General features: G+C 38.5%; 1 protein-coding gene across 1 annotated transcript; it reads left to right on the top strand.

Annotated features, from left to right (window-relative positions):
• The first annotated feature begins 1,959 nt into the window (after nucleotides 1-1,959).
• On the top strand, nucleotides 1,960-22,733 carry LOC109003383 (probable cytosolic oligopeptidase A). Its single transcript, XM_018981499.2, has 17 exons — nucleotides 1,960-2,410; nucleotides 2,736-2,903; nucleotides 3,579-3,702; nucleotides 4,796-4,872; nucleotides 5,498-5,641; nucleotides 13,067-13,297; nucleotides 13,362-13,452; nucleotides 14,188-14,309; nucleotides 15,847-15,954; nucleotides 16,076-16,321; nucleotides 17,096-17,241; nucleotides 17,584-17,701; nucleotides 18,588-18,747; nucleotides 18,850-18,881; nucleotides 19,031-19,096; nucleotides 22,065-22,136; nucleotides 22,296-22,733. The coding sequence occupies exons 1-17, from the start codon at nucleotides 2,000-2,002 to the stop codon at nucleotides 22,374-22,376; spliced, it is 2,397 nt and encodes a 798-aa protein (XP_018837044.1). The 5' UTR covers nucleotides 1,960-1,999; the 3' UTR covers nucleotides 22,377-22,733.
• The last annotated feature ends 620 nt before the right edge of the window (nucleotides 22,734-23,353 follow it).

Genomic DNA, 23,353 nt, shown 5'->3' with positions numbered 1-23,353 from the left:
CTAGCTTGATAGGTGGAAATTATGTGTAAGATGGTTGAAATTAAACTTAGATGGCAGCTCTCTTGGCAATCCGGGACCTGGTGGGGGAGATGGCGCTCTTCGGGATCATGAAGGGAGGTTAGTTTTGCTTTCTCATTATTTTTTGGTTCTTGTACTAATAATGAAGCTGAGCTTCGAGCAGTTGTAGAGAGATTAAAAATCTGTAGGCAGTGGGGTTATTCTTTCATTGATATTGAGTGACTTTTTGATTGTGGTTTCTTGATTGATTACTACAGTTTGTACAGTGTGGTATTTGTGGGATTTGTGGGATTTCTGGGATAAGGTGTTGACATTGTTGGATGAACTCGATGTCTCTATTAAACATATATTTAGGAAATGGAATAAAGTGGCTGATTAGTTGGCAAAGCTGGGTGCATTGGGGGAGGAGTGGCTTATTTTTTAGTTTGCTGATTTACCTTGTGTGGTGAAAGGGCTATATAGGTTGGATTTAATGGGTACGACATATGTAAGACACATGATATAATTTGATGTGCTGGGTATTGCTGGATAATTATTTGTGGGGGATCCAAGTTTAATTTGTTTGGATTTTAAACATTGTTTTGGATGTATTGATTTCATTTGTTATAGTTTTCCTCTGTCATAAGTGAATGTTTTAAGTATAAAGACGGGAATGGGTCACTTATAGACATGTGACCCAAACTCTTTTAAAAAAAAATAAAAAAATGAAGCTAGCTTGATATCCAAATATTTCAATTCAAAAAATAAAATTTGCAATTAATTACAATTCATTCATCTCCTCCTAGTTTTTCTGATGGATGGCACAATACGAGCAAATCAATCAGAAGCTCGCGTCCATATTCAACAACACAACAAAAGCAAACTAAAACAACTAGATAATTCAATGCAATTAAATGAAAAAAAAAAAAGTTGAGAAAAACACCGCTCGGAAAAGATCTGATTTTGAATTTATCCCAATATTTAAATTGCAAGGACCGTCTTTAAAGCTTCAGAAAGATAGAACCTTATTTACGATATAATAATGTGCCTCTAAGAACTACAAAATTATTGTGCTCAAAGCCGAAGGACTAAGGTGCCTCTGATTTCATACTCTGTTACATACTTGTGTAAATAAAGTTATGTTCAAAAGAGATTTATGGTAAAATCAATGCAACACCAAGATAGCATTAGAAAGTGGAGGTCTTGCAATAATCAATGTGAGGCCTCGGCAATTACCAATATATAACAGTATATAATTCCTAAATTGAAAATGAAAATCCTAAAATTATCAATTAGCAATTGATGCTGTGACGGCGGTGTGAAAGCGGCAATAAGGCAAATGGTGGTGCGACATTGCGGCAACGGTGGCATGAAGAAATCTACCTCTACACTGTACTAGAGGAAGAGGAACTCACGGTGAGAATTGAGAGGAAAGAAGAAATGAAAAAGAAAGGTAACGATGACTTATTCTTTACGTTGCAAAATGACGTCGTTCCTACGCCTTCGTTTAAGTTAGGTATAACAAAAAACATAGATGCATCTATATTTTTTTAAAGCTTTTGGAGTTTGGAGGCCGAATGCGGAGTCCCCCTAGACTTTGAACTCTAACTTCGGCTCCATTTAAATTTTCATAGTCACTCCGATTCCAACTCTAATTTTTTACCACTGTAACTCTGTCGGAGTCAGAATCAGAGAGGAGGTTGAATGGAGTTGGAATTCTTGGAGATTTGCATAGTACTAAATTTTAAGTTGAGACGCGTTTAATGATTTGAGAGTTGAATTTTTAAATATTATAATAAGTCTAAATCTAAACTCTGCTAAGCTGAGTTCAATCAAGGAACCAAACTAAATCATTCAAGAGTGACCAACGTCTTTTAAATCTGAGCTAGAAAAGTGACAGAAGTGCCACCTTGAGCACCAATCACGTGATGCAGCCTGTAGTTTGTTTCCAAGTAAACAAAGAACAAAACAGAGTAGACAAGGTCATAGGAAACAAAGGGAAATGAAGGCCGCATCTGCGATACCAAAGAGACGAATACTCGGAGCCCTTCTTCCAATAATAGTTAACACGTTGTTGGCATCACGCATCTGTGTCACCCAATCAGTCTACCCGCTACTAAAGCGCACTCCACCTCCCCTTTTATCTCCCAAACAATTCTCCAGTCCCTGCCACCTCTGTTCTTTTTCCTTCTCCTCCTCCTCCTGCCTCCCGGCACTCCACAGGCCCACTTGTACAGCTCCTTGGCTTTCTCATTCTTGCTCTTCGCTTTCTTCTCTACCAATGGCCGCCACTTCGGCTGTGGAACTACCCATCGAAGCCAACCCCCTTCTTCTAGATTTTGAATTCCCCCCGTTCGATGTCGTTGAAGCCAAACACGTTTCCCCCGGGATCCGTGCCCTCTTGAAGAAGCTTGTATGTTTTGTTTTGTAGTTGATTCTTTTATTGAGTTTTGGTTTCTGGGTTTGTTCTATTTTTGTGTGTTTGGTTCGTGTTCTGATCGTTTTGTCTTGTTTCTGGACTTTGGGCTCTCTGTGTTCTGTTTGGTTTCTGGATTTCTAGTGTTATCTTTGTTTGTTTAGGGTTTTGATTTTTTTTTTTAATGTTTTGGACCTTTGGTTGCTGGTCCTTTTTTTTCCCTTTTTGTCTGTTGTTTGTTTGTTTGTTTGTTTTTTTAACTTAATAATGTTTTGGTTACTGGGCTTTGATTTTTGTTTGTTTTCGATAATGGGTTCTGCAGGAGGATGATTTGGTGGAATTGGAGCGCAAAGTGGAGCCTTCATGGCCGAAGTTGGTTGAGCCATTGGAGAAGATTGTAGACCGTTTGACTGTGGTCTGGGGGATTGTCAATCATCTGAAAGCTGTCAAGGATTCTCCCGAGCTCCGTTCTGCCATTGAAGAAGTTCAGGTAACTATTTGATCTTTTACGAATATGCTTGTTGTGTCATTTGAGCCATGAACACTCGGGTATTTTTTTTATTCCTACTTTAAAGAAAAACCACAAAACTAGAATTAAAATGCAGAGGTCAATGTTTTAGGGTTCGATTTCTTCTATAGTTCGTGGGTGGCTGGACCTTTGAGCCGTGAATACTTGGATATTGTTTTTATTCCGTCATTAAGGCCTCATTTGGTTACATGAGATGAGATGAGATAAAAGTTGCAAGTTGAATAAAATATTGTTAAAATATTATTTTTTAATATTATTTTTGTTTTGAGATTTGAAAAAATTGAATTGTTTATTATATTTTGTGTGAGAGTTTAAAAAAGTTGTAATAATTATATGAGATGAGATGAGATAGTTTAGTTTGTGTAACCAAACCAACCCTAAAGGAAAAAACCAAAATCTAGAATCAAATTGCGAATGTCAATGCTTTAGGGTTCAGTTTCTTCTTTAGTTCGTGGGTGACTGTGCCAGAAAATGTTACAATTAGTCTTCACTCTAGGCTTCCCTTGTAGCGACTCTCAGATAAACTGTTATTTGAACTTAATCTGATCTGTTTCAGGCCCATGAATTTCTGCCTTCATTTTCAATTTTATGGAACTCTTTAGTTGAGTGATAACATTGTTTGCTTGTCGTTCGCAGCCAGAGAAGGTTAAGTTTCAGCTGAGGTTGGGACAAAGTAAAGCAATTTACAATGCGTTTAAAGCTATTCAAGAATCTCCTGGTTGGCAGTCACTGAGTGATGCTCATAAACGTATCGTGGAATGTGAGCATCTCCAACATCTTTGTTATGATCCTAACTCTTGAGGGTTAAAGGTTTAACCAATGTCTCTGGAATGTTCTGATTCTGAGGGTTTAGTGGCGAGGGTATATATGCCCTCAAGATCATAACAATCTTTCTATATTATGTTTAGTGGGGAGGGTATCTGCACCTGTTTTCTTCCCTCTTCTTTTGTTGTATATGTGTGCTCAACCTTGTTATCTGTCTTTTTCTCCTTTTTGGTTCTTGTCTTTTTTTTTTTGGGTAGACACTTTTACCTGTTCACAAGTTGACGGAAAAAAGGTACCACTGGCAGGTTTTCTTTCTGTCAAGGGTGGGTGAAATAGCATCCATACCTTCCATTATTAATATTGTTCTGTTTTTCTACTTTTGAAAAAAATATTTTTCTTTTTTGTTGACTATGTTAGGCTTCGTGACTCAGTTTGTTTAAATACTTACATCCTTAAATCAAATGCTGGGCTGCTGATTAGTTGAGACTTTGTCCCGGACACCCAGCGCGAATAAAAAGAATGATGGGCTGCTGATTAGGTTGTTGGGTATGGAAGGAGAGGAGTAAAAGAAATGATTGGAAAAAAAGCAACTTGACATGGTTTCTTAACTGTTTCTTGAATCTTGACTGAAGTGCATATCCTATCTTTGTTACTTGATTCCATTTTTTATGCCTGCACCACCTAGCTTTGTCAGTCTAATCTTGATTTGCTTTATATTTTTTTTTAATAAGACACTGTTATTTTGCAACCTAATTCTGTGTTGAAACTATATCATCTACACTGTAATTTCTATCATTAATTAAGGAGTGGTTTGGATTCAGAGATGAGTAGAGATGGTTTGTGAATAATAGAATAAAAGTTGAATTATTTATTATTTTTTGTGTGGAAATTTAGGAAAGTTGTTTTGAAATTTGAAAAAGTTGAATTGTTTATTATATTTTGTGTGAGAATTTGAGAAAATTGTAATGATGAGATGAGATGAGATGAGTTGAGGTGGGTTACGAATACAAACGAGGCCTAAATGTTTCTATGTGTTTTGGGTTCAACTTGCATTGTCTGATACTTCAAATGACCTTATTCCCTTGCAGTACAGTTAAGGGAAGCGATTCTTAATGGTGTTTCTCTTGAAGATGATAAAAGAGACCAATTTAACAAAATTGAGCAGGTGTTCTTTAAGCTACTTTTCCATTTTTTAGTAAATTTTTGCATCAAGTCATGAGCTCTTGTTTTTTTTTCTCTCTCTCTCTCTCTCTCTCTCTCTCTCTGTCGCTTTCTGTCTGTGTGTGTGTATATGAGAATCCACATAACACAATTGCACATGGAAGTGGTTTGTATCTAATCATGCTAATAGGATAGGCCTTTAGCTACAATTATATGCTAATATGTGCCATGGCCTTTGTTGGGTCTGTAGGAGAATCTTCTATATAAGCTCATAAAACAACATCTCCTATTTCTTCTTCACTTCTTATTCTTCTTCTTCTTCTTCTTCTTCTTCCTTTTTTTTTTTAGGAAGAAGTGTGAGAAGGGTAGAGGTTGTAACTAACTGATATTATATTAGAATACTGTAATTCTTCCTCCTTTAATATGGAAACAGTGGATGTGTGCACTTGGGCTATGCCCATTTCAATGAATAAAATCTTTTAATTATAAAAATAAGTGGAAACCGCCGGTGTTGAACTATTGACTCAGACTTGTACCAAATAGGATTAATAATTATGGTTTTTGTCATTTTAGTTTATTTTGCTACTTGGCTTTGCCATTACTTGCTTTTCACCATGATTTCATTTCAGGAATTGGAAAGATTATCTCAAAAATTTGACGAGAATGTTTTGGATGCCACAAAGAAGTTTGAAAAACTAATTATGGATAAGAAAGAAATAGAAGGATTGCCTGCTACTGCTCTTGGATTGGCTGCACAGACAGCAGTGTCTAAGGTAGTCCTTGTTGATATCCCTTTATTGTGCTTATCTTGTAACACCCTGTTCCCCTAGGTTTAAGAATAACGTCATTTTTTGAAATCGAGGGCATGTTGAATGCTACTAACCACTAAAACCATTTACGTAGAAGCTCGGTATAAAAGATTCCATCATAAAACATACTTCACTGAAATTTCAGAGTCTGCAGAAACACTTATTGAAAATCATTTAACTCTCATGTGCTTAGCAAAATAAATTTAATGACTGAAAGTAGAAAACTAATGGCTCGTTTGTTTTCAGAGATGAGATTAAAGTTAAAAAGTTGAATAAAGTATTGTTAAAATATATATTTTAATATTATTTTTGTTTTGGGATTTGAAAAAGTTGAATTATTTACTTTATTTTGTATTGGAAGTTGAGAAAATTGTAATAATTAGATGAGATGAGATGTTTTTTGAAAAAAAACGAGGCCTAAATGTCTCATAAACTTCCTAGGCCTCTGTTTCGTCCCACTGAGTCAAGCCCCTTCCTACAACTGCTTTCTCACAATGACCAAAACATTTAAAATATACGTGACTACATATTTAATCACTTTAATCTCTTAGTCCATCATCCTTCGTCATAATTCGTACCTATTTACTTATATAAAAAAGATAATTCATACCTATGTACTCTTAAGATCTTCAAACCATTTAGCCAAGTATATATCATGACATGACGTACGTGGGCGAAAAACAGTAAAATAATTTTTCCTTGTTGTTGCCGTTGAGGATGGTGGTTAGTTAGTTTTATTAACTCTGTCGATGATGTCTAAGATGGGAAGCTCTTGGGAGCTTGTCATTGAATCAAAGATTTTCTCCTTCGTGAGAGGAGTACGTATCACTAAGAGAGGTAGGAGGTTTAAGTAGGAGTTATTGATGGGGTTGAGCACTGCGCAGTGGCTTGTGAGAGCTTTGGAGGAGAGTGAGATTGGTGTTAGAAAGGACTACTAGTCAATAAGGGAGGATTATCGGAGTTTCATTGTGCAGAGATGCTCCGATAAATGTGGTAGATTCTTGGAGGTTGCGGTGTATACTGAAGGGGGTGCCGTAGCTTCATTTTTATTCCTGAAGAAGAGGGGGGAAGGGGATGGAGAAGAATGAGGGAGGTGCTGAGAGAGGTCACCCAGGTGGTTAGAAAGAGAGTTGGGTCTGGTGGCGATGTTCAGAGGAGGCAGTGGGGGGAGGTGGCACATTCGAAATCCTATAAAGAAGAATTAACTCCGATGGTGTCCTTCGTGGTGTCAAGAAATGGGGCCGGCTGGGGCGGATACGATTGTGAAGAGTCTCGAGTGCCTTAGGGCTTCTTTTGGGAAAGAGAGTGTGAAAGAGACGTGCGGGAGGTACACTGCATGTGAGGGATGTGCAGTTGCAGTTGGGGAATTTGCAAAGGGAAGTGGCCAAGTTGTTGAGTATTGTTGGGGATGGTTTGGTGATGGACGAAACGAAGCGTTTAAGGGGAGGAAAGGTGGAGGGGTCGACAAGGGGCTCGTTTTATTGTTTGGGCCATTATGAGCCGAGTCTAAGTCAGGCCCGTGACCCTTATGGACAAGGATGGAGGCCCAATCCTAGGGCCCGAAAAGTGTGGAGGCCTAGGTAAGTTTTTGCGGGGGGAGGAAGGAAGCCTTCTTCGCGGGAGTTGTTGCCGCGCCGCCACCAGAGGGCGGTGGACTTGCCAGAATCCTCGTCGCGACGACCTCAGAAGCTGTCGACCAAGGTGGTGGATCATCAGGAGGGCGGGAAGCATACGCAGGCGATGAAACAGAACGTGACAGTTCTAGAAGTGGACCTTCCACCACCACCGAGTGCACTTCCTCCTCCGGGGAGTGCACAGAAACTGCCGACGGAGTGTGGGGGAGGTGGCGAGGGTTCGGTGAGTTGCCCTGTGCCGTTTAACGATGTCGTTTTTATGGGGGACAGTGAAACAGGGGACTCGGCCAGTGAAGACTTCTTCCTTTCTGATGAGGAGAACTCCCAGAGGCTTATTCAGGTGTCAAACAACCCTATTGGGGAAGTGGGTTTGGTATTAGGAGAAGAGCATATGGAGGATCAATCGGAATTTCGAATCCAAAATCCTATCCTGTTGAAGTGTTTGTTTCCATATCAGTCAAGTGCATTAGATTGGGTTTTTAACACAGTAAAAGATATTCAGGAAATGGTGAGTTTGAAGTGTGAAGGTTACGAGGAGCAGTTCATGGCATTACTCACGGCTATCGAAGCGGGGTCATCAATACCAAAAGATAGTGGGATCCAAGAAACATCGTGAACTTATGAGGTTGACTTGGTCAATGAACTCTGAAGGTAGCTCTAGCTGGGAGAGGACTAAAGGAAAGGGCTGGCCTTTCCCAAATGAAACCAAAAATTGTTTCATGGAATGTCTGCGGTCTAAATGAGTCAAGTAAGTGTCTTCAAGTAAGAAACTTGTTACGAGGGTGGAAGGCGGACATTGTTTGCTTACAGGAGACGAAGTTGAAAGTTATCACCACAAGAATTGTAAGAAGTTTATGGAGCTGCACACACGTGCGGTGGGTACATTTGGCAGCTAATGGGGCCTCAGAAGGTGTTTTGGTGATGTGGGATCAAAGGGTGGTGGAGAAAAAGGAGTTTATTGGGTTATTTTCGATAGCATGCTCATTTAAGAGCGTCTCAGATGGCTTTTTCTGGGCATTGGCAGGGGTTTATGGTCCAAATTTAGACATTGATCATAGACTTTTGTGGCATGAACTAGCCGATGTATACAATTGGTGGGGTCTTCCATGGTGTATTGGTGGAGATTTCAATATTACAAGATTTTCTAGTGAGAGCTTCGGTAATAGAAGACTGCGCCCAGCTATGTCTGATTTTTCGAAATGTATCTTTGAGTTGAACTTAGTGGATCTACCAATGGCGGGGGGCTTATGTACGTGGGCCAATAATCAGATATGGTCTCGACTAGATAGATTCTTAATTTCCCTTGGGAAAGTCACTTCCTGGAGGTTTGGCAAAAGAGATTGCCTCGGATATTTTCGGATCATTGGCCTATAATGTTGGATTCTGGTGGGATTCAAAGAAGACGTTGGTATTTTAAGTTTGAAAACATGTGGTTGGAAACGGAAGGTTTTGTTGATAGGGTCAAATAGTGGTGGTCATCTTATCATTTTTAGAGCACTCCAAGTTTTATGTTGGCGGGTAAATTGAGAACTTAAAATTGTAGAATAGGCAGTCTTTTGGCGACATTGAGGAACACAAGAAAACCAAGACAAGGGAGATAGCTGAAATGGAAAGGCTACAAGAGTCCAGGACCTTAACACAGGAAGAATTAACTAAAAAGCTAGTGCTGGTTGCAGATCTTGAGAGGATCGTTCTTTTAGAAGAGATATTATGGCGGCAAAAGTCGAGAGCGTTATGGTTGACGGAAGGAGATAGATGTACTAAGTTTTTTCACAAGGTAGCCAATTCACATAGAAGATCTAATAATATTGAGATGCTGAAGATAGATGGGGCAGATTGTAAGGATGAGCAGAGAATTAATGATCATGTAGTTGGGTTCTTTGAACAACTACTTTCTGAGCAGGAGGGTTGGCGACTAAAGCCTGATGGGTTAGCTTTCGACTCTATTGGGCCTATGGATGGTATTCGTTTGGAGAGGCCATTTGAGGAGGTTGAGGTCTTCGAAGTGGTGAGGAAGATGGCCAAAGACAAGGCTCCGGGTCCTGATGGGTTTTCTATAGGCCTTTTTCAAACATGCTGGGAGGTATTAAAGGATGATCTCATGAAGGTGTTCCGGGAGTTTCATTCGGCTAGACAATTCGAGAAAAGCCTAAACACCACCTTTCTTGCTTTGATTCCGAAGAGGGTTGGGGCTAAGAAGATCAGGGAGTTCCGACCCATTAGTCTAATAAATGGGGTTTACAAGATCCTCTCTAAGGTATTTGCGAATCGCCTTAGTGAGGTAGTGGGAAAGATAATCTCAAAGCCTCAAAATGCTTTTGTAAATGATAGACAGATCCTAGATATGGTCCTTATCTCAAATGAATGTCTGGACAGCAGTCTGAAAGCTGGTAGTACTGGGGTTATATGCAAACTAGACATGGAGAAAGTGTATCACCATGTTAATTGGGAATTTTTGCTTGAGCTCTTAAGGAGGTGTGGTTTTGGGGAAAGATGGAGATCTTGGATCTGTTGGTGTATATCTATGGCAAAATTTTCAGTTCTGATAAATGGAAGTCCAATAGGTTTTTTTAACAGCACACGAGACCTTAGACAAGGAGATCCGCTGTCACCATTACTGTTTGTTATTGTAATGGAGGCTTTGAGCAGAATGACCTCAACCCTAGTTGCAAATGGGCGTGTGAATGGTTATTCGATAGGTTCCCCGGGTGGGGGATTTATTAATATTTCGCATTTATTGTTTGCAGATGACACTCTTATCTTTTGTGAGGTAAATAACAATCAGATATGTGTATTAAAGGCCCTCCTTCTTTGCTTTGAAGCAGTTTTAGGGTTGAAAGTGAAGTTGGATAAATTAGAAATGGTGCCTATTGGAGGTGTGTAGCGTCTAAGACAGTTGGCTAATACTCTAGGGTGTAAGATTGCTTCACTCGCTATGACATACCTTGGTCTTCCATTGAGGGCCTCCTCGCGAGTGGCTTCTATATGGGATACAGTGATTGAGAAAGTAGAGCGTCGATTAGCATGATGGAAGAGATTGTATTTGTCAAAAGGTGGTAGGATTACCTTGATAAAGACTACATTGTCTAACTTACCGACCAATTGTTTGTCTTTGTTCCCTATCCCAGCAAGTGTGGCAGTTAGCATTGAGAAACTTCAACGAGATTTCCTATGGGGAGGATTGGGTGAAGAGTTTAAATTCCACCTAGTCAGGTGGGAAAAAGTATGTAGACCTATCTCTTCTGGTGGTTTGGGCATTAGAAATTTGAGAATCTTTAATCGGGCCTTACGTGGGAAATAGTTGTGGAGATACTATAAAGAACCTGAGGTTTTATGGAAACTGGTGATTGAGAGTAAATATGGAGAATTATGGGGGGATGGTGTACCAATGAAGTGAGTGGGGCATATGGTGTGGGTTTGTGGAAACATATAAGAAGAGGATAAGGGGTTTTTGCCAAGCACACAAGATTTTGTCTTGGAGAGGGGACTAGGATCAAATTTGGTATGATACTTGGAGTGGTAATGGTGCTTTAAAGGATCTATTTCTTGTTCTTTTTAGGGTGGCAAGTGCCATTGATGTCTCTGTGGCGGAAGTTATGGTGATAGTGGGGGAACAAATTCAATGGAACATTAATTTTAGCCGGGCGGCACATGATTAGGAAGTTGACAGTTTTGCAGCTCTTTTCAGCCACTTGTATTCAGTCAAATGCAGTAACCATCAAGCTGATATGTTGTGGTGGATACCTACGGGGAAAGGTTTATTCTCGGTTCGCTCGTATTATAAATCTCTGTCAAAAGAACCTCCATCTTAGTTCCCTTGGAAAAGGATTTGGAGACACAAGACGCCTCTCAAAGCAGCGTTTTGTGTGGACGGGTTCTTTGGGTAAGATCCTCACAACGGATAATTTGAGAAGAAGAGGGGTGATCATCGCAGATTGATGCTGCATGTGCAAGAATGAGAGTGAATCTGTGGACCATCTTCTACCACATTATGATATAGCTTGAGGGATTTGGAATGAAGTATTTAGAAGACTAGGCTTGGGGTGGGTTATGCCCGAGTCTGTAGTGGAGATGTTGGCTAGTTGGACAGATCTAAAGAGGTAACCAACAGATCAAGGCTGTATGGAAAATGTTGCCTATTTGCGTCATGTGGTGTTTATGGCAGGAGTGCAATGAACGAACGTTTGAGGACAAAGAAAGATCATTGGAGGAACTAATTGCTTTCTTTTTTAGAACTCTTTGTACTTGGGCTATTGCTGTTAACTTTAACGGCCAAGATTTCCATGCTTTCCTTGTTTCTAATGCTCTTACTTAGCTAAGACAATCTTTGTATTGAACATGGCTTTTGCCTATTCTTTTATTAATATACTTATATATATAAAAAAAAAAAGATCTTCAAACCTAATCTTGTCTAGCAAACCTATGACTATTGATGCTATTAACACTTAGTAATTTGAGTTCATATAATCTGAACCTTAATGCATCCATCCATGGTCAAGCCTATACTACATGTCACCCAAATTGCTCATGATCTATCTTTGTAAAATCTGTCTTATGTTTAAACCATTAAAAGCGTGAGTCTAGGTCCTCAAATATGCATGATTTTATTCAAATAATCATCCTATATGCATGCTTGTCCAATCCCATGTATAAAGATGCATTCTAATGCCATAAAGCCTAATTATAGCATGAGTATTTACTATTTCCTCTCCCTTTATGAAATCCAAGTTTCACTAATTTCATATGATCTCATGCAATTTATCTAACATGCCTATCATTAAAAGAGAAAAGGGGGGAGAGAGAGAGAGAGAGAGAGTTACCGAAAGGCAGAGGTTGATCCAAAGGTTGGGTTGGAGTACACAGCTTGGCTAAGTGGTTTGGATCTTGATCTTCTTGCTTGGGGTGTGGTGTGAGTATTGTAGCAAGGGAGGGATATGGGGCTTTGGGTTTTTGGTTTTAGCACAAAATATAAGAGAATTTCGTGGCCTTGGATGGGCCGTGCTTGGGGCTCATGTAATGGTAGGTGGGCTGTCCTATGGGATCTATAAATAGAATTTGGAGGGTGTAGAGTCCAAGGGGTGTCATAATCCTAGTGTTATGGATTTAGTGGAGTGTTTGAATGCCATTTGGAGTCATAGTTGCCCTAGGAGTTGTGGTTGCGTGGGGAGTTTTGTTTATCTTGGGAGTTGTGGTTGGAGTAGAAATAGGTGACTTGTAGTTGGAGTAGAACTAGACTTGTGCTTGCAACTAGAAGTGTGGTGCAAGTAGGTTTCGAGTATAACATATGCGGGCTCACTTTCATGGGCTATATGGGTTTGGCAAGGATGATGCTTGGGCTTGCTCATCCTTACATGGTGTCTAGTGGGTTTGGGCCTAATTTTAGATCTAACCCTAATTCACTCTCTAGAAATAGAAACCCTATTTATTTGTGAACCCTAACTTTCTGAAATTAGAAACCTCAAAAGTTTTTTTTTTTATAGGTAATCAAGAAGTTATATTCATAGAAATAGGCAAAGCCCATGTACACATGAAGTATACATGAGGAACACCTAGCTAGAGGTTACAATAGAAAGTAGAAGGTCATGGACCCTTAGCCCGTTACAAACTATGGCCCCCACCCATAAAAGCAATGACTTAAGAAAGAAAGAAACCTCAAAAGTTCAGGATGTTACAAATGCCTGTTTTGTTTCTCCATTCTACTGGATTGGTTTTTATCTTATCTATCATTGCCAATGCATCTCTATTTATTTCACAGGGTTATGAAAATGCTAATGCTGAGAATGGGCCTTGGATAATAACGCTGGATGGTCCAAGTTTTATGTCTATTATGCAACATGCTCGAAATCGATCTTTGCGTGAAGAAGTCTACCGTGCTTATGTAACGCGTGCCTCAAATGGAGATTTGGATAATACGGCAATAATTGACCAGATTTTGAAACTTAGGTTGGAGAAGGCTAAGCTTCTCAATTATAACAATTATGCTGAGGTATGTTCTACTATCTCTTAACATCACTTTTTTATGATCGACTTTCTGAAATATATTTCACCAGGTAAGCATGGCAACCAAAATGGCTACTGTTGAAAAAGCAGAAGAGCTTCTAGAAAAACTTCGCAGTGCTTCATGGAATGCTTCAGTTCAAGGTAGTGCACTGTACATAGTTTACTCATGGTTGTAAATAGATTACTATTTGAATGATCTTATGAAGCATTAGTGAAACTTAATTCCCAATATGCTTTACTGCATGGAAGTATATAAACCAGTTGGGCTATGCCATTGTTTTGTTAAATTCTTCTGTTGTCTTGGAAACATGATCTGGGTATTTATTTATTTAATTTAATTTAAATATGTACTTAAGATCATCAGATGCCACGTTGTGAACTGAAACTTTGCTCAGTATGAAACTGGAATGTGTGCATGTTTCTGTACGCACATAAATTAAGCATAACATTTTTGTCTGTTCCACTTATTGCAAAGTTAGAATTTTGGTTATAATGTTCTCTTATTCTCAAAAGAAGTTGCTTTTCTTTTCTTGATAAGTAACGTAATTTTATTAGAAGCACAGGGCATTGTGACCCAAGTAACGAAAAATATATGAAAAGAAAACCCCAACTAGCAAGAAGAAGAAAATGAGCGAAAGTTTCTCCCACTTCTCTAGCTTTCTAGACTTCTTTAGAAAACTAGTCTTCTAGACTTTAAAAAGAGTTGTTTTTCACTTATAAAAAAAAAAGTTGCTTTTCTTAGCTCAAGTTTTGTAATGTTTTATGCCTGTGATCTCTTTGGTCTACACAAAATTTCATTCTTAATGCAAGTCTTTCACAACACATCTTTTATGTTGGATGTATCCAAGGACTTGACCTTTTGCTTGATCCTTGTAGATATGAATGACATTAGAAGTTTTGCCAAGAATCAAGGTGCAGTAGAAGCTGATGATTTGAGCCATTGGGACGTCAACTTTTGGAGTGAGAGGCTTCGTGAATCAAAATTTGACATCAATGAGGTTGGATCTACGTTTATGTGTATTCATTTCTAATCCAATTTATATTTGAAATTATATTTCTAATCCTCTTGTATACTTCCTGTATACTTGGGCTATGCCTATTTATGGTAATAAAAATCTTATTAATTATCAAAAAAAAATTATTGGAAGATTCAGATCTACTCCCTTAACTGTCTGAAAGTAAATAATTCTCCTGTCTCCTGGATATTGCAATTTTACAACTGTTTCAGGTTAAATGGAGATAAGTATATCTGTCTAGTCAACCAATTCTTAGACATTCTCTCTCTCTCTCTCTCTCTCTCTCTATAGTTGAAAAATTGGAGGGTATATTCTACATGTATTTGTCTGTTATGCATGCAAACACACAGACGTTTGCCATTCTGGGAAGTTCTCTCTATGGTTGAAAAATGAGTTAATTATTAGAACGGTCTCTCTGAGTTTTATACGTTTGCCGTTTCACTCCTTTGGTTTGTAAATTTTTAAAATAGATTTTTCTGTAAGATTTATATTGACTAAACAAACAAAAATGTTGACGCCACGACACATAAAATAGAATAGAAATGTAAATATTTTTTTTTTCCCGAGTATAAATGTTTTTTAAGTAAAAAATTGAAAAATCTAACAACTTAGAAATCAAAGAATAAAATATATCTAAAAAACCCTAAATTTAAAAAAATAAATAAAATAAAATGAAGGAACAGTGGTTGCTGGAGAAGGGGAGTGCCCTCCCCACCCAACCATTGCCTGGATCGTGAGGAACAGAACGGCCTCTCTCCCTCAATACTTGGTTTGGCCAACTAGGCTTGGCCTAGGTTGCCTTGGGTGGGCCACCGAGGCCTACCCCCCAAGCCAGCCCAAGTGTGGCTTGGGTATTCTGCCAAGGTTCATTTTGGGTTAGCCAATGGAGGGGGGGCGTAGTTGCGGAGGGTGGGGGAGTCCCATTCCCCACACTCCCATAGTCTTTTTTATATTTTAATTTTTAGGTTTTGGAGTTTTTAGAATTTTATGTATATATGTGTTTTTAATTCTGAAGTTTTTAATTCTTTCAGTTTTTTTTTTTTTAATTTTTTTTTCTTGAGCTTTTGTGTCCTATTTTTATAAATTTTTATTTTTCTAAAAATATCTTGGACTTTTATTTCTGTGGGTGTTCATTTGTTTTTTATTTGTAATTTTTCTGAAGTATTTTTTTAGTGATTTCTTTTCTTTTCTTAAATGAATTTTAATTTTAACATTTATTATTTTTTCAGTCATGCGGCATGCCACATCAGCATTTATTAGATTAGTTAAGGGAAATCTGATGAAGGTTCCTAATTGATAAAATTGTTAGAACACAGGAGTAAAATGATAAAATTGAAAAACCCAAGGAGCGAATAGATAATAATACAAAACTCAAGACTGTTTTTTCTATAGTTGAAAATTTGTAGGGGTATTTTGTATGTGTATGGATCCCTATACACATACATATAGTTCCCTGGGTATAGTTGAATGAGTATTAATCTTCTTGTGGAGAAACTAAATTTTCCCTGCTATTCTACAGGAAGAACTGCGCCCATTCTTCTCCTTGCCAAAGATTATGGATGGCCTGTTTAACCTTGCAAATACACTCTTTGGAATTGAGGTTGAGAAAGCTGATGGTTTAGCTCCGGTAGTATATTCTAGTTCCTCCATACTTTTCCAAAAGAAAAGGTTGCTTCATCATGTTTTTCTTTCGGTTTCTGTAATTTAGATCCTAATTTCACATCCCATTAAAATGACTGTTATTTCAGGTTTGGAACAATGATGTTAGATTCTATCGTGTCAAAGATTCTTCAGGTAGTCCCATTGCATACTTCTATTTTGATCCATATACCCGTTCATCTGAGAAAAGGGGAGGTGCATGGATGGATGAGGTTGTTGGTCGAAGTCGCGTGCTGTCACGTGATGGCTCCTCTGTAAGGTTGCCTGTTGCCCACATGGTGTGCAATCAATCGCCTCCAGTGGGGAACAAACCAAGCCTAATGACATTCCGTGAGGTAATCTCAGCTGCATTGAGTTCTAGAATATTATCTGTAATTTGTAAAATTCTGACAAACAGACTGTCTAGGCCTGCCCTTGGCTTTGGCTTGGCACAGGCATACCAGGCTGCTGAGTTAATTCTTGCGTATCTCAATGTAGGTGTTAGGAACTGTCCCTGTGATATGTTGTTTAATGCTATTACCTACAAGTTTGTGTGTACGCTGGCTAAAGTATGTAATAATTTAAAAGAGAATCCTTGTGAACAAAGCCAAAACATGGAAAGAAGGGAAATGAGAGAAACATGTGTTTTCTCTGTGGATTCCACAAGAGAATGGTACTAGCTGCAAGACCAGAACAGCTCATAGCATTGATCTGGGCCTATACCAGTTACAAGTTTTATGATTTCATTTAATACATACCTAGATGATCTTATAATTCAACCCTCACCTCACATCATCTTATTAAACTTTAAATAGATTAAGCACGTTACCAATAACAGAACGACAAATATTTTAGAACCAATTACCGCTTCAGGTTCTTAATAATTAGTACAAGTGCATTATTGAAACCCACCATATTAGTTTTGGGCTAGACAGTTTCCCCACAAGCATTCTACCTGAAGGATGAACTGCTCTTATTCTTAACTAGATGGTTGAGTTGAAATATATTTTTTTGTCAGTTCCGTGTGTTATTTGCTGGAAAATTGGAAAATTACGGATGATTATTCTTGGTTCTGCAGTTTTTTTTTTTTTTTTAATTTGTTGTCAGATTTGATGATGGCTATTTTGCAGGTTGAGACTGTCTTCCATGAATTTGGTCATGCTCTTCAGCATATGCTGACCAAGGAGGATGAGGGTCTAGTTGCTGGTATTCGGGGGATAGAGTGGGATGCCGTTGAATTACCTTCTCAGTTCATGGAAAACTGGTGTTATCACAGGTAATTATGTTGACATCGATCCTTAGCTTTGGTGCATTAGAGTTTCATAACCTGTGAACACCTCCATATTGTACTTCAACGAAAGTGTTTCATATTGTACTTCAAACTACCATGTTGCATGGTGTTAGCTGTTAGGGGTACTTGACATGCATGATACAGGTGCTTGGTTCTTACCCGTAATGTGTATTTTTTCCTCTGTTAGATCTTACTCATGGTTTAAGGAGCCAAATGTACACACTTCTTTTTCCTCTGTTGTAGTGGTATCATGCAACCATATGCAGGTTATTTGAATTTGAATGCATATCTTCTTTTATATTTCATATTTTCTGTTGATATCTTTAGGGATACTTTGATGGCCATTGCAAAGCATTACGAAACTGGGGAGAGTCTCCCTGAAGAAGTATATTTGAAGCTTGTTGCAGCTAGGACTTTTCGTGCCGGCTCACTAAGTCTTCGTCAGGTCGGTGTGCTTGGTTGGTGTTATTTATTTTTTTCCTTCCATGTATTTTCCCTTTATTTGTGTTATATCATTTTGTATTACTGATGTGAATTGGATTAAATATTGGGTTTCCATTTCAGTTCACATGCCTGTGCTAGTACTAAACGATCTTTGACCTTCAAGTAACTTAGTGAAGACCATGTAACTTAACTAAGTGTATTTTGCGCGCAAGTATAGGAGGGCGAGCTGTGGTTATTTTTGGAATAAGATCCATAGGGAAAGAGGATGGTTAAAACCATTATAATTCTTTAGAATGCTTTTACTTGGAGTTTGAGAGTGATGCTGCATGATGAGCAACCTGTATGGAATTGCAACATCCATTAGCTTGACCATTGAGCAAAGATATCATCCCCTCATCATTCCAATTAATGATCCAACTTTATACTGGTGAATTGCTAAATTAAAAGTTTGGAACACCTCATTTCCACAGGGTGGCATTAACCTTTTCCACACTTTAGTATACATGATGAATGATAAGGGTAGCCAAATAGTTATATATTTTGGTGGGCTTGGTGGTGTTTCCAGAGCCTTGGTCACCTTCCCCCTGTCCTGGTCAATTTTTCTGTTCCCTAAAAATTGTTAAATTCACCTGCAATTTCAAAAGAAGGATATAGGATGAGGCCTGGGGCTTGAGTGGGTACTAGAAAGGTTTGATCTCATGTAATCAAGAAATTTTGTCATGTAATCTAAGACAAAACTCCAAACGAGTGTTTGACATCAGAAGAGTGATGAGACAATTAATATAGCAGGTAATTCTTAGATTACTGATAAGATTTCTTCAAAATTTTATTTACTTATATTAAAAAAAAAAAAAGATTTCTTCAAAATTTTATTGTAATTTTTGCAGTTAAGATTTGCAAATCTAGATTTGGAGCTGCATACGAAGTATGTTCCTGGTGGGTCAGAATCCATCTATGATATTGATAGGAGGGTTTCTGAACGAACACAAGTGATCCCTCCGCTACCAGAAGACAATTTCCTTTGTGGTTTCAGCCATATATTTGCAGGTTTTTTCTCCGTCAGATCTGCATTGACTTAGGCTTCATTTTCACTTAGCTGCAACCTTAACCCTATGTATTTTTCTATGTTCAACTTTTTGCAAATATTAGGTGGATATGCAGCTGGATACTACAGTTACAAGGTATTATCTATTCCTGTGATATTCAGAATTCTCTTTCTCATACTGTGTGAACCCTCTTTGAACTGTGGGCATGCTTTTTACTGGTTGCTCCTGTTACCATTTGTGCTTCTTTCGAATTATATTGAAAGCATTATCTCTGCGTTTGGCAGTGGGCTGAGGTGTTGTCAGCAGATGCCTTCTCTGCATTCGAGGATGCTGGACTGGATGACAGCAAGGTATGTTGGGAAGATCTGTCTGGAAGGATTGGCCTTCAATGTTTTGCAACTTAATGTAATTTATCATGTACTATAGTTCCACTTTCGCATATTGAACATAGCTTCTAAACTAGAGTTCTCTCCACATTGCACTTGATTTTTTTTTTTTTTACAAGTAAAAATATTATATACATCAATAGGAGCAGCCAAGTACACTGGATGTATACAAGAAAACACCTAGCTCATACTAGAGAGCTCCTAATGACCCAAAAAGCCCATGAAAAACTACCCAAAATACATTAAATCTGAGTTGGACCACATTGCACTTGATTGATCTCTGTTTTTGGTTTTACCTCATTGACAATGTGGTTACATTGCCTATTGTATTTCTGAATGCGCAAATATGTTGCCTAATGTGGATCAAGGGTTATCTTCAAATTTTATGAAAGTTATTTATAAAAGAAAATGAATGTCTACCTATGATTTGTGGGTTGTATATTAGGTGATAGCATGGTCATGGCATGTTGGAGAACCCTCATAGGACTTCAGGATAAACTTGCCCGAACTAATCGTGTTGTTGTGGTCATCAACATTAAGTTCGTATTCAGTATTCACACTGTATTATCCTTGGTATGACATATGAGCAATGTATTAAAGTTCTGTATATTAACCTATGTGCCTCTACTGATCATCAAGATAAATATAAAAGAGGCACTGCATCAACAGCAGAGCAACCACAGCACTTAGACTTAGAATAGCACTCTACGAATTGTATTGCTTTCTGTTATTTCTCTACTGTTGCATAACAAACTTATTCTCTTCTCTCTCTTTTGTAAGAGTCTATATATAGACCACTGTTGGCATAATGAAAAGCACGGAGAAAAGTTCCTTTTACAATTTTGTTATTCTGTTATTTTAACATGGTATCACGAGCCTCATGACTCAACAGTCCCACTGAATCCATGGCCTCTTCCTTTGCTTCTTCTTCTTCCTCCCTCACCTCACCCTCCATCAACTCCTCCTCTCACATCGTCACCACTAAGCTCACCACAGAAAACTACCTACTCTGGAAAGTCCAGACCTCTGCTTATCTTCGTGGTCAGGATCTATATGGCTACGTTGATGGCACTCAATCCAAACCTCCCGAATTCATCTATGAATCTATTACTTCTTCTCCTAAACCCAACCCTGCTTACTCACTTTGGAAACGCACCGATCAATTAGTTCTCAGTGTTCTTTCTCTTCCCTTTCAGATTCCATCCTAGGTCATGTTCTCTCTTCTACCACTGCTCAACAACTATGGAACTCAGTGATTTCCATGTTCTCCTCTCAATCCCAAGCCAAAGAATTTCAACTTCGCTTCCAGCTTACCAATCTCTCTCGGGGTGAACAATCCATCACTGATTTTTTCGGCAAAGTCTGTCTTCTCGCTGACTCTCTAGCTGCAACTGGCACTTCCATCTCCGAAAAGGAACTTGTCTCATACATTCTCAATGGCTTAGGCCCAACCTACGAACCATTTATCACATCCATCACCACCCGCACTGATCCCTTGACTTCATATGACTTATATCAACTTCTTTTAATTCATGAGAGTCGCCTCTCACACACAGCCAAACTCACCACACCCTCCTCTGACTTCTCGGCTAGCTTCACTACAGCAACCCAAAATCGTGGCCGTGCCCCATTTCGTAATGTTAGACAAGGTCATGGTAGAGGAAGACATTCTAATAATCGAGGTGGTCGAGTCTTCTCTCCCAATGGTTCTCAGCAGAGCAACATGCAACGGCCTACTTGTCAAGTTTGCAACAAGTATGGTCACGTTGCCCTCCAATGCCGAAATCGATTCAATCACTCATACCAGTATAACTCTACCTCCAGTTTTCATGCTCCTTCCTCTATTTCAAACCAGTTCTCTGCCAACTATACTGCTCCAAGTGCTCACCCAGAGGATATTTGGTACCCGGACTCTGCTGCTACTCACCACATCACCAATGATCTGGCTAACCTGAATTTGTCGTCCGAACAGTATACTGGTAATGACACAATTCGTGTTGGTGATGGTAACGGTCTTTCTATTCAGAATTTTGGTACATCTTCTTTCTCCACTTCTTCTTCTTCTTCTCCCTTTCATCTGCATAACTTACTTCATGTGCCCAAAATAACCAAAAACTTAATCTCTGTTCTTCATTTCTGTATTGATAACAAGTTCTTTTTCGAGTTTCACTCAACCCATTTCTGTGTGAAGGATTCAACGACCAAGAACCTCCTCCTCACCGGACCAACCCGTGACGGTCTCTACGTCTTCCCAAGCACCAGTTCTTCCTCTCCAACCGTGCATCTCAGCGAATCCACTTCCCTTTCTCAATGGCATCGTCGGATGGGGCACCCCTCTCTTGCCGTTGTTCGTCGCCTTCTGAGAACCAAATGTTTGTCATTTTGTCCCACCGAAGCTGTTTTTCAGTGCCTAGACTGTCCGCTTGCCAAAGTCCACCAGCTACCGTTTTCTTCTAGCCAGGCCCAATACAATCGGCCATTAGCCTTAGTCTCATCTAATCTCTGGGGTCCATCCCCTTATGTATCACGTTTGGGTTTTAAATATTACATCTCTCTACTGATCATCAAGATAAATATAAAAGAGGCACTGCATCAACAGCAGAGCAACCACAGCACTTAGACTTAGAATAGCACTTTACGAATTGTATTTCTTTCTGTTATTTCTCTACTGTTGCATAACAAACTTATTCTCTTCTCTCTCTTTTGTAAGAGTCTATATATAGACCACTGTTGGCATAATGAAAAGCACGGAGAAAAGTTCCTTTTACAATTCTGTTATTCTGTTATTTTAACACTGTAGACTACATACTGCCATAAAGGCTTTCTGAAGATATGTTTGGGCAGAAATCATAGCAGTCAGAGCTCCCTAACATTGTGAAGATGTGCTTATTTTACCATGCTTTACGTATTGCGTGATTATGTCTTGCAACAGGCTGTGAAAGAAACAGGGCACAAGTTCCGAGAGACTATCCTTGCACTTGGAGGTGGTAAAGCACCCCTAGAGGTTAGAAAATAGCTTCTCTGTTTTGCTCTCCCGATGAAAGATGCATTGGATGGCTTGATCTCAATTACTTGCTGCATCATAATGATACCCTTCTAGTTGAATTTACATTGTTAAGACTCTTATCTGATATCCATAACAATATAACGTTGTTGCATCCAGGTATTTGTGGAATTCCGTGGGCGTGAACCTTCACCGGAGGCACTGCTCCGGCACAATGGACTATTGTCAGCCTCTGCATAATATTCATTGTGTAGCAAATGCAGGTTTCTTTGTTGGATCTTTCATTTCCACCCCCAAATGAAAAGACCCCAGAATAAATTTCAAGCCATAATCGCTACCCGTGGTGGTCTTGATTGTATAAGCATTCTAGGTGATTTTTTCAGTATTTGTTAAAATGAATTGCCAATTCATGTCTCTTTGTTAAAATTCCCGAATGGAGAGGATCAGATCTTTGTCTCAATTGAAGAAAGAAATGGAAGGAACAAAGTAATAACCTCATAAACGTGTTCTTATGTTCAGCCCTTGTGCTACCCGACTATTTGTCAACCCTTCATCTTCATCAGATTCATTATAAAATATAATTTCCTCTTCCAAAAACCAAATCCAAAATTTGCAAAATCCCATCATATGAATTAATAGTAATGTTAGATATGGTCTTAGAGATTGTAAGTTTTACGTATTTCTTTTGAAAAAAGTTGGATCTATTATGAAAGAGTTGGTTTTTTCATGTGTTCTAGATTTTTTCTACTTTCTTTCAGAGGGAATGTGCGGACTCGTACTTAATAAATAATTTTTCATAAATAAATGTTGAAGTTTCTAGACCTTAGAAATCATTTTACCACCACCCAAAACCATTCTTCCACCTCATTTTTCTTAACCACAAATCGGAATAAATCCAGGTCATTGTCCAAAAGAACTTGGAATTGGATAAAGCCAGACTTTTGTCCAAAAACCATGCAATTATTTACGTCTAGTTTGTTTTAGATGTGATAAATTGAGATTAAAGTTAAAAATTGAATATAATATTATTAGAATATTATTTTTATTTTGAAATTTAAAAAAGTTGAATTATTTATTTTATTTTAAATAAAAATTTGATAAAATTATAATGATTAGATGAGATGAGTGGAGATAAACTGTGAAAACAAACGAGGTCATGTGGATGCCTTCTTCTCTTAATTTATTTACCTTTCAAGTTTTTATTTTTTGTCAATGAA

The sequence above is a fragment of the Juglans regia genome, chromosome 11 (genome assembly GCF_001411555.2).
Source record: "Juglans regia cultivar Chandler chromosome 11, Walnut 2.0, whole genome shotgun sequence".
Classification (NCBI taxonomy): domain Eukaryota; kingdom Viridiplantae; phylum Streptophyta; class Magnoliopsida; order Fagales; family Juglandaceae; genus Juglans; species Juglans regia.
Note: the sequence above shows the minus strand (reverse complement) of the source record. Positions and strands in the feature narration are given on the sequence as shown.